The sequence below is a fragment of the Bufo gargarizans genome, chromosome 4, assembly GCF_014858855.1.
Source record: "Bufo gargarizans isolate SCDJY-AF-19 chromosome 4, ASM1485885v1, whole genome shotgun sequence".
Classification (NCBI taxonomy): domain Eukaryota; kingdom Metazoa; phylum Chordata; class Amphibia; order Anura; family Bufonidae; genus Bufo; species Bufo gargarizans.
In genome coordinates, this window is record NC_058083.1 from 145,167,614 (window position 1) to 145,179,806 (window position 12,193).

The following is a 12,193-nucleotide window of genomic DNA, read 5'->3' on the forward strand; positions in this document are numbered from 1 at the left end:
GAATTGAAGGAGAGCACACTGCACATGCATGGTGTGTCTTCCATTCGCTTCCATGGGAGTTCCAAACATAGCTGAGCCAACGTGTTCTGCTATTTTCTGAAGTTCTATAGCGGTGAATGAACAGTGCACCCAACATGCATATCCACCTCTCTATTCACTTTTATAGGAGAGTCGTAAGTAGCTGAGGCAGCACTTTTCTGGAAGTCTCACCAATGGAAGGTGGCTGTGTATGTGCAGCTGCCCTCTACTCACTTTGGGCATCCTGTTCTGGATATAGGTATACGTCCCAGGTAAGGTAAGATAAGGTATCTCATCCAGCCAACCAGTACTTTGCTTAGTACTGTTAAGGGGCTAGAACCCCCAAAACAGTGCTGTCTACAAATGGATGTCTCTGGTTTGTCTGTTGTAAAATAATTTTCATATATCTCTATATATAGAAACACAAGGACAATAAACAAATAAAACGGCATATAACTGCACAAAATGATAGAGGGGATCATTGTGGGATATGTAAATGAACTACACCAGGTCTTTTGTTTAGATAGCACCATATGTGGCCATGCAAGTTTGGTTAACAACTTCCTTCCCTTCTTCCTGCAAAAATGGTGAGCAAGGTCCTGAAACTTCATTGTCATTGCCCATTGTACTAGTGATAAGCTTGCTACTCTCGTGGAGGAAATTCTAAATCTAACAGAGCAGCCATAAAAAGTTATATAACTTGGAGGCCATTGGTAGGACTTTCACATTCCCACATAATGAAATATTTAATCTGTAAAGTATCTTTGAGAGTCATGTTTCTATAAATATATTGGAGTGTTATGCAATGTTCTGGTACATAGAATGAATGAATCTGATCCTTGTTTGTTATCTGACTGTCCTGCAGCCATGAAACCGTATGACAAACTATCAAAACAATCTGCACACAACCTAAACGCTGTAATTGTGTCGATCAAGTAGGTATTATCTGCTTTTCAAAAGCTTATTGTTGCTGTTGTTCTTTTGCTTCAGACTACTGTATGACCTCCTCAGGCACAGACTCCCAATATGTGCATATGACTTTCAGTTAAACTTTTGATCCTCAGTCATGCTGAAGTTCAAACAATATCACTAATCATTAACTTAATGTCAAATGAGTATAAAGCATATCGCAAAGGATTAAGGAATGAAAACTGAAGCTCTGAGGACAGGACAATTCTGAAACACCACTAACTGTTTTCTCTTCGATACCAGTCTTCTGTATCACTTACAGTGGTTGTTAAATAATTTAGATTTCAGTGCAAAATGTCAAGTCTATGGTCCCTTAAAACTGAAACTTTACATAGTAATAGCACATAAGTACTGTAAAGAAAAATTTCAACCAGTCCAAATAATCTACAGGCTAAAATCTTTTATTCGGTCTCAGGTACTGGTTTAGTTTTGTGTACTGTTGATTTGGCAGAAATTACTATTTGTTATTCTACATTTATGGTTACCATAGAGTATCTTCCAGGTGTCATTGCTTTGTCACAACAGTTCTCTAGTTTTCTTTAACCATTTTGCTACCAGCGCCGTACATGTACGTCGCTGGTAGCGCTGTGCAAGCATGACGCCCGCTCGCGCGTGCAGTGGGGGGTCATGGCCAGCAAGTCTCTGCTGTTTCAAACAGCAGAGACCTGCGGCTAATTACCACAACCGGGAATAATACCGACCGCAGTAATTAAATGCTTTAGATGCCTTGATCAAGTGAGATCACGGCACCTGAATGCGCAAAAACACAGCCAATCGAGACTTAAGTAAATGCGCTGAATGCGCTGAGTCTCTACGGAGAAATTCAGAGCATTGATGCTGCAATTCTTATTTTGGCCACCAGATGGCAGGTCAACATAAGAAATGAGCAAAATGCTAAGAAATTGTCATTTTTTATATCTCCTTATAGGTCAAAATGAAAAAAAAACCCATAATTTATAAGGTCATTTGAGCCTTAAAATGATAAAAAAATGAAAGTTAAAAAAAGAAAAAAATATTAAAGTTTGAATCACCCCCCTTTCCGCATAAGAAAAAAAAAAAAAAATACAATAAATGTAAACATCCTGCATATCACGGCAACTGAAAACGCCCATTATATTAAAGTAAAAAAATAATAATAATACAATACAGTGAATGGCGTAACGGAAAAAAAGGGTCAAAATGGCCAATTTGCCATTTTTTCATTGCAAATTTTTTTTTAAATAAAATGTGATTCAAAAATCATGCACACTCCAAGATGGCATGAATAAAAACTATGACATGTCTTGCAAAAAAATTAGCTCAGTAGACAGAAGTATAAAAAAGTTATGGGGGGTCAGAATATGGTGATGTAAAAAGAAAATCTCAAAGTTTACACTATTTACACATAAAAAACCTATACATATGGGGTATCGTTGCAATCATACTGCACCAGAGAATGAAGGGCATGGGTCAGTTTTGCCATAAACAAAATGCCGTGGAAACAAACTCCGTAAAACAGTGGAGGGATTGTTTTTTTTTTTTCCCAATTCCACCCAATTTGGAATTTTCCTACGGCTTCCCACTACATTTTATGCCATAATTAATGTTGGCATTGGAAAGTACAACTAGTCCCTCAACAAATAAGCCCTCATACAGCTATGTGACTGGAAATATAAAAAAGTTATGGCTCACGGAAAATAGGGAAGAAAAATGAAACGGCAAAAAAAGAAAAAAAAAACGGCTGGGTTCACATCTGCACTTTTAATTCCGGCAGTATGTTGCGGTGGAGAAACAGACTGCTGGAATTCTCTGTATCCGGCATGTATGCCGGCTTTCAACTGGACAAAAAAAACCTACATGCAGCATTTTTTGTCTGGCCGAAAGCCGGCATAAATACTGTATCGGAAGGCGGTGGGATACTCGTCACATGGGAATCCGGCAATGCGCAGTGGTATGCGGCTGTGCTGGATATGGTAAACTCTGCCAGAACAGAGTTTAAAAGCCCAGATATGAACCCAGCCTAATTCAGTCTCTAGATAAATGAAAGAGAACACCACTATAGCCCTAATGCTCATTATACCTCCCCCTCAGCTTTGATTGACGGGCCTTACAGCTCTGTGTCATGGTGCCTGCCGTTGTAACACACTCATAATCATTGGTGGTCCAGTGCTGCCCACAGTTTCATGGGAAAGTAAGTATAGGATGAAAAGGTAAGTATAATCTCCTTCCTGCACAGTGCTTGTTCTGCTGCCACCAATGACTCCATACAGGATATATAGCACTTGACCACCAAGGATTTGTCAGTGTGTTACAAGGGCAGACACCATTACACAGGGCTATTAGCTCTGTCAATCAAAACTGAGGGGGAGTATAATGAGTACTAGGGGCATAGCTTTAGCGGTGTTTAAATGCTACAGCCAGCCCCTTGGTGCTCCAACTGCTGATCTGCATAAAGATCATTTCTGATTTCTCCACAACCATGCCAGCTACAAGGCAAAGAAAGGTATTGTTTTCTACAGAATGATCAACCCTATCATGTCAATTGCCTGGTTTAAGGAGGTCCCCATGATGTCATCCGCAGTACTTCCTCATAGGCTTCAGGCCTAGTGGCTTGAACAGAGAGAACACTGTGAACTGATAGGGTTTTAGGCTAGGGGCCACAGAAAAGTTCCTTTAGGGGCTGCATGTGGCCTGGCCACTGCGTGTTTCAGACCTCTGGTCTGTTATCACGTTATCTACTTAGTAGAGTGGTGCAGCAGGTTTATGCAGTGCCCTGCACCATCACTACTAAATAGACAATGAGAAGGTAGAAAGACCGTTGTAATTATTCAAACTGGTAGACAGCACGGTCAGATTCCCACAGTCTGATACTGGGGACCTCATCATTATTATAAAATCCCTGAAAAATCTCTTAGCGGCCTGTAGCATCAGTGTTGTTTATTTAATTGAAGAACATCACTGATTATGCAAATTTTGGTGTTTTGAGTCTTTTGTAGATCTCTAGATATTTCTTTCTATTTTATCTTCAAAATATTTCTTTTGAGTTTAGATCTTAAAGTGCCTTTGATGAATTGCATTTAATATGAAGTTTATTTCTTCACAGTTACCGTCTAGCTCCAAAGTTTCACTTCCCGATCCAGTTTGATGATGTGTACAATGTAGTTCAATTTTTTCTGCAAGAAAAGGTCCTAGAAAAGTATTCTGTAGATCCCAGTCGTATTGCAGTATCTGGAGACAGTGCTGGAGGAAACTTAGCTGCTGCTGTGGCACAAATGGTAAGACTGCAAAGATACATTATTTGCCAGTTTCCAATGTTATCTCTGTAATGATTTTTTATTACTTTGGCCTTTATGCATAGTGTCGTATTAGAAATGTGTGTTATATGGTTCCATAATAGGTTGCCTATAGCTTGCTATTGAAGAATTCTGTACTTCCCAATTCTGACCCCCAGTAAGCATAATTGGGGTAATTTATCTAACTGGATTTCCAAAAGAGCTGTCAAAAATGAAAGGTGGAAAGGTGGAATCTGATGGCTGCTATGGGCAACTAAGCCAGTTCTACTTTACTCCAGTTTGATAATTTACCCCAAATGTCCCTATAGTGTCCACAGAAGCTATAATGTCCCCTAGAGTGCCCCCACACTGCCCCCCCCCCCACAGTAATTTCCCCCACACTGCCCCCTATAGTAATTTTCCCCACACAGTAATTTCCTGCACCCTGCCCCATACAGTAGTTTTCCCCACACTGCCCCCCCACACAATAATTTCCCCCACATAGTAATGTTACCCACATTGCACCCATATAGTAATGCACCCCACACAGTAATTTCCACCACATAATAATTTTACCCACACTGCCCCTATACAGTAGTTTCCCCCCACATTGCCCCACATAGTAATCCCTCCCATAATAATTTGCCCCCACACAGTATACCACCATATTTTTTTTCCCTACATAGTAATCTGCCCCCAGTGTACTCTCTTCACATGTCCTCCTGTGTGTCCCCCCATGTCCCCCAAAGTTGGCACATAAAATAAAAAAATAAAAAATAAATAAAAGCTAAATACTCACCTATGTCCAGGCGCGCGATGGCAGTAGCGCACACTTCACTGTGCTGCCTCCTGGCACAGGCGCGCGTGATGACGTCATCATCCATGCCTGCCCCGGGATTTTACTACCGCATAGGCCTCAGGCCTATTCGCTGTCTCCAATGCACGGAGAACATTCATCCGGCCTCCGAGATGGATCCAAACCCATTCAGCTTGAATGGGTCCATTATACTCCTGTTCCACAAAAAGAGCAAGTTTTATCTTTTTGTGGAACGGAAGTATGGAGCGGAACCCCACAGAAGCACTCCGTAGTGCTTCTGTAGGGTTCCGTTCCATGCTTCTGTTCTGCACCATTCCGCATTTCTGTATTCACTTGAATGGGTCCACATCCGTGAAGCGGAATGCACACGGAGCAGTGTCTGTTTATTGTGGATCCGCATATGCAGTCCACAAACGGAACACCTACGTTCGTGTGCAGGAGGCCTTACAGGTCGATGTTAGCGTCAAAAAGAAGCACAGTCCTTTTACACCATCGTCAACTGATTCCACATAGATGTCTACAGAACCTGTTCTATTAAATGCTTATACAAGTAGAGCCCCCCTGACAGAGTGGAGAGGTTGTCAGCGGTAAGTTTGTGTTGACGTCGCTGATTAATTTGCCCTTACTCTCATCCGTCAGAACAATAACCCACAAAAAACTGATCCTGTCTGTGGAGCATCCGCCTTCACTCGGATAGCATTTGGTCAGTAATCCATCAGTATTGCTAATGCCCAAAAAAAAAAACAGAAGTGGATCTAAAACAGATGACACGTGAATGGAATATTTGCATGGCTTCTGTGTTTTGTACCCACTCCTGCTTTAGGCTACCAAATCATAAGCCAATTCTGATGGGACCATACAGGCCTTACAGCTGCTACACAGACAGGATCCATTGTGCGTCTCATTTTTCCTTCCTTCTGACAGAACAGAAGAAGTGTCAAATAAATGATGATGTCAGCCAGGTCGAAAGCCAAAATAGTGGACATGTCATGAAGTGGGGAGGGTGGGAACAACATGAGAAGTCCACACAGTGGACCTATGACATAGGGGTGAGGTGGAAGCAGCATGAGGAGACCACAGAGTGACCCAATGACATGGTCTGGAGGTGGCAGCAGTACGAGGAGACCACAGAGTGGCCCAATGACAGGGTCTGGGGTTGGTAGCATCAGCAGAAGGCCACTGAGTGGTACAATGACAGGGTCTGGAGGTGGCGGCAGTATGAGGAGGCCACAGAGCGGTCTCGTATAACTCACATATAACTGCAGAAGTGAACTGAGAATATATTTTTCTTTTTGTACTGAAATAGGCCACTAAACGCTTTTACCGCAAATAACTGCACCAGTGAAGTGTGTATATATTTTCGTTTTTGTACTGAAATAGGCCACTAAACGCTTTCACCACATATAACTGCAGAAGTGAACTGCGTATATATTTATCTTTTTCCACAGATATAAGCTACTAAATGCTTTTCAACATAGCACTTGCACCCCAAGAACAAATTGCTGGAATGACAGAGCTGTTTAATGGCTATTTGGATCCCCAAATAATCCTTGCACTTGTAAATCACTTTTTTTTTCATTACAAGGTTTTTCCCATCACTGTCCCTAGCGCCTTTTCACGTCTGTGTCTGCACTCAGAAAACTGGAAATTGCCTGAATCCAAGATGGCTGAGGCAATTTATAGGGCTGTGACATCACAGGACTGGCTGGCTGCTGATTGGCTGCATGCATGGCATTATGGGTCATCCCGCCTTCCCAGAGTTCCTTGTCCCATGTCATCACATGTGTAGCCGCCATTTTAGCTGCCATTTTAGGAAAAATTGTGATTCGTTACCATAAAGAGCGAGGAAATTTGCATTAGTTGCAAATCAAATTTTTTGGGAAATTTGGATCAAATTCCACTTCGTCAGCTTCGATTTACTCATCTCTAGTTACAATAATAGTCAAAAGTAGAATTAAATGAATTACACAAAAAACGTATTGCCTACATTTCTTACAGATTAAAAAAGAATGTGTTAGAAAATGAAATTTCATTGATGCTTGTCTAAAAAATAGACCTTAAAACCAGTTCCCTTCAACTATATGAGGGCTTGCTGGTCTCAGTGTTCTGAACAAAGATAAACATGTTGACTCTGCATGTGATGAAATAGTTGCTGACTCCTATACAGCCGTTAATTTGTTTCTTAAGACATTGATTTGATTTTTACAGCTGCTTCACGACCCAGAAGTCAATGTGAAATTCAAGATTCAAGCATTAATATATCCAGTTCTCCAAGCTCTTGACTTGAATACTCCATCTTACAAAGAAAATCTCTACATGCCTTTACTCTCCAGGACTCTGATGGTCCGTTTCTGGAGTGAATACTTCACCACAGATCGATCCCTGTTTGAAGCAATGATGTCTAACAAACATATAGGATCTGAAAATGCTCATTTATTTAAGTATGTTAACTGGAGTACATCGTTGCCTGAATCCCTAAAAAAGAATCACGTTTACAATATGCCTAAGAACCAGAATACCTTGTTTGTTAAAAAGTACCCAGGACTTTTGGATGTGAGAGCTTCTCCTTTGTTGGCAGCCGATGAACAGTTATCTGGTCTGCCACTGACATATGTAATTACCTGCATGTATGATGTGCTTAGAGATGATGGCTTAATGTATGTGTCAAGACTTAGAAAAGTTGGGGTACATGTAGTACATGAACACTATGACACGTTCCATGGTATATTTTTAATGAATGTATGGCCATTTGATTTTTCTTTAGCAAATCGTGCGGTGGACAAATATCTAGACTGGCTCGATACCAACCTGTGACAAGTCTATAAGGAAATTAGTACAATGTCTTAATGATTTTTGGTGTTAATTCCTGTTCCTACTAAAATAAGAGACACCTATTTTACAACAGCTTGCCTCTCCGTGTGTCTTCTAAATTTAAAGAACCACTTCCACAAAAAATTGCATTCTGTGACCTGTTAGGTGCATGACGTAAAAGTACTAAAGGTAATTTTCTAACTAGTGACTGTATTTGTGAGTTATCTCCCCCCCACCCCCTTTGATCCTCTGCTGTGCAATGTGTTCAGCACTCTGTATTTCCAAATAATACGGCATCTTATGTGGACAGGAAGTCAGTTTCTCTGTGTATTCCTATGAGAACCTCAATGTCAGTCTCATCGGAATGAACAGAGAAGTAATTTACTTGCTGTCCTGTGTCAGTTGGAAATTAGAGTGCTGTTCACATCACACAGCTAAGGATCAGAAGGGAGGTTATAACTCACAAATACAGTCAATGGTGAGAAGATTACATTCACTATAGATTACATCATTTACCTTTTTGTGGGAGTGCTTCTTTAAAGATTATTCATTCTATTGGCATTAGAATTATTTACATACAATAGCTACTTTATCAAACCAGTTCTAAAATGTCTTGAGGAAATGGTTGTCATCCAACTACATTTCAAGACAACTAGAATGGATATATCCTCAGAGCCTAAGGAATCTAAAGAAGCTGTCCATGTATAACTAAGAAACAAAGGATAAACATACTTTTACATTGTCTTGAACATTTTAAGACGCTACACCCATCTCATACAGGCATAGATTGGTGGTTTACAATCACAATGGAGTCACAAAAAATGATAATTAGACAATAAATAGTAAAATAGTCTAGTGTATGAACTGAACAAATTGAGTGAGTGTCCCCACAGCTCTGGATGCTACCTTTTGACGGCAGATTTACATGACTGCACATCTCTAGCGTCTTTGTTAATCTTGGGCATGTGCTGTCACTGTGAGTATTGACACATGCTCAATGAAATAAAAACTAATTCACATAAACAAATTCTCATGTGCCGCTAAATGAGTTTTGAAGGCAGGTGCATAGTCACTGATTCGGTTTACCAGGCAGATCCTATGTGCATGCGCTGATACTTGTAGTAATGGTGCATAACCAAGAATATTATGGCTGTGCAAGATGTTTGGCCATGTTAATCTGTCGGCACATTAGAGAATTGTCTGTAGAAAGACGCTCCCTCACACATAAAATTTGTTCACATGAACTAATCAATGCGTACAAATCAAGTCACTCATCCGTAAAATAGTCAATTGGCCAACAGATCTCAACCACTAACTGCATAATGAACCAACTAGATCCTTGTTGCCATTGGCTTCAGGCACTTATGGATTCTGTGAAGGGTAGGATTACATCTATGGTACAAACTCTAGTAATCTGTTCCGGGAGGGGGAAACCATCGGATCACCATTGACAATAATGGGATCTAAGGGGGGCTACTGCGGCTTTCTCGCATAAGTGCCATGTTTCGGCTGGACAAATACCATTTCATATATATGCGGCTGAAAGTTGACATTTATGCTGGAAAGCCGCTGGATACACATTAGATCTTATTCATGGGGATCTGATGGTAACTGGCTATGATGGATAAAGTAAACTCTCGTAACCTGAACAGACTGCCGGAGTTTGTGCCGGAGATGTGACCATAGCCTAAGATGAAATTTCTATGGCTAGGTTAAAGTGTGAAGATTTAGGAATGATTAAGACAAGCAAATATTGTATATAGCTACTCACAATGCTTAGAAGTTAAAGGGGGTGACATGACACAAATCAACTAGATCAACACTTGGTGACTTGGACATTTTTCACATGTTGGTGGATAATTTAGCAAACCAAAGAGTTGATGAAGGTGCCACTTGGAGCCTCAGAGTTCAGCTGAGATGTAATTTTTTCCTAAAATGTTGTTCCTTCCAGATTCTGACTACTTTTGCGTAAAGGACAATGCTAAATGGGAGTTGCTTTTTTTTTTGAAGCTTTTACAGGAATGTGTCTATAGTATAATTAAATTTTTGATATCTGTCCATTTACCCATACTGTATTTCATTCAAGCAATAATTGTGACCTAGGAGGAACTCTTATTCTCATGGAATCTCTTTTGAAAAACTTTGTTTGCAAAAAGGTGAAGGTATGATTTTCTACACTTTTACTTAATTTTTCTAATTGAAGATGAAACTTTTGTTTATACAAATAAAACTTTTTTTTTACACAATGAATTATTGATTTCTACAATTAAACCTCATTATGCCTATTTAAATATTCTATACCAGACATAACAATAAATAAGTGCAGAATAGTACGATAAATGTAAAACCGAAATGTCTCATTCCCCTTTGAGAAAAAACAAAAACAGAACTCTGAATTGAGCATGCTTGTTTATTCAGAAAAAAAAAGCTGTCCGGTTTGACATTCTTTGGGAGTAGCACCTATACAAGCAGGCAAGTTTGTGAGCGTTTGCGTGTTTGATTTCAAGTGTGTGTTTGTATTAAGTGTGTGACTTTAGATCACGTGACTGTCATGGTCTTACCTCCTTGCTGTTCTCCTTCGTTTGACATGTGCTGGCGGCCATCTTGGTTTCTGGGTTTCTTGTAGCCTCCCACCCTGCGGCTCCTCCTTCCCACTGGGAGGAGCTGGATGCCTAGCTCATATATATAGGAGGTCTGTGGCTTCAGTTCCTTGCTTGGTCCTCCTGTGCTCACATGCTTCTAAGACTGCTGCTGCTTCTGGTTCCTGATCCTGGCTTTGTCTGACTACCCTGCTGATTCCTGATCCTGGCTTCGTCTGACTACCCTGCTGGTTCCTGATCCTGGCTTCGTCTGACTACCCTTCTGGTTCCTGATCCCTGGTTTCGCAAGACCCTGCTTCGGTTTAGCCATCCGTTTGGACTTTTGCCTTACAGCTTTATTTTCAATAAAGCCTTCTTATTTCCACTCATCTCTTGTTGTACGTCTGGTTCATGGTTCCATGACATTAGGACCAAGCCATGAATTCTGACGGTACAGGGCCATCCTCGCTACCTACGCTGGTTGCCAGACTTGATCAGCAGGATCACCTGTTGGGTCGGTTCGCTGTGGCGTTGCAAACCCTGCTTGAACGCACGGCTCATTTAGCTTCCGTTGCCGATGGGTCGGTTGTCGCTCCTGGGCCCGCTCCTACTGCCGCTCCGGTTGTTGCGCCAGAGTCTACCCCGACAACTGTTGCTGCGCCTGTGGTGTTTCGGGGTATGACCGGTTCTGCCCCCCTTCCACAGCGCTTTGGGGGAGAGCCAACTCAGTGCCGAGGTTTCCTTAACCAGGTGGGCATTTACTTCGAGTTGCTGCCACATGCCTTTCCTACTGAGAGATCAAAGGTGGGCTTCTTGATCTCGCTGCTCTCGGACAAGGCCTTGGCCTGGGCCAGCCCTTTATGGGAGAACAACAATCCGGTGGTTGCCGAGTTTTCTGGTTTTGTTGCTTCTCTTCGGAAGGTATTCGATGTGCCGGCTCGTGCTGCCTCTGCTGCGAAGCTCCTTATGTCCATCAGACAGGGTTCACGATCCGTAGCTGAATACGCCATTGAGTTTCGTACCCTGGCAGCAGAGGTGGGCTGGAATAATGAGGCTCTGGTCGCTGCTTTCTATCATGGTCTCTCGGATGCCTTGAAGGATGAGGTTGCAGCTAAGGACCTACCAGTGGAGCTCGAGTCTCTTATTTCTTTCCTGATTTTGATTGACACCAGACTCAGGGAGAAACCTTCCTTTAAGGAGAGCCTGCGGAGGCCTTCTAACAGATTGGCGCCTACGTTTGCTGTCCCACCCGTGCCTCCCTCTCCTCCCACGCCTCCTGGGGATGACTTGTCTGGGGGTGAACCCATGCAGCTGGGGTTTGCTCGCCTGTCCGAGGGGGAGAGGGTACTCCGGAGACGCGAGGGCCGATGCATGTACTGTGGTCTCGGTGGGCATTTTCGGTTGGCATGCCCGAACCGTCCGGGAAACGCTCGCACCCGAGATCCTGTCGGGGGCAGATCTTGGGTGGAGTCTCCTCGTCCCCGGTTTCCCGTGTTGACAAACCACTGATTACTGTTGTCCTCTCCTGGGTCGGGGGCTCGGTGACGACCCAGGCGTTGGTGGACTCTGGTGCTGGTGGTTTGTTCATTGATAGTGTGTTCGCTGCCGCCAATTCCATTCCTCTGCAGCCTCGAGGTTCCCCACTGGCTCTTGAGGCGATAGACGGCAGACCCCTTCTGCCGCCACACGTGACTCATGAGACCCTTCCAGTGGGGATGGCCATTGGTGCCGTTCACAGAGAGTCGGTC

At 42.4% G+C, this 12,193-nt stretch overlaps 1 protein-coding gene across 1 annotated transcript in view; it reads left to right on the forward strand.

Moving 5' to 3' along the window:
* The window catches only part of LOC122934252 (arylacetamide deacetylase-like), an 81,545-nt gene extending 71,438 nt beyond the window's left edge, over positions 1 to 10,107 (forward strand). Inside the window, exons 3-5 of the mRNA XM_044289582.1 lie at positions 884 to 953; positions 4,070 to 4,241; positions 7,264 to 10,107. Of these exons, the coding sequence (XP_044145517.1) occupies positions 884 to 953; positions 4,070 to 4,241; positions 7,264 to 7,869 (848 nt within the window). The 3' untranslated portion in view covers positions 7,870 to 10,107. The remainder of the gene's footprint in view (positions 1 to 883; positions 954 to 4,069; positions 4,242 to 7,263) is intronic.
* The last annotated feature ends 2,086 nt before the right edge of the window (positions 10,108 to 12,193 follow it).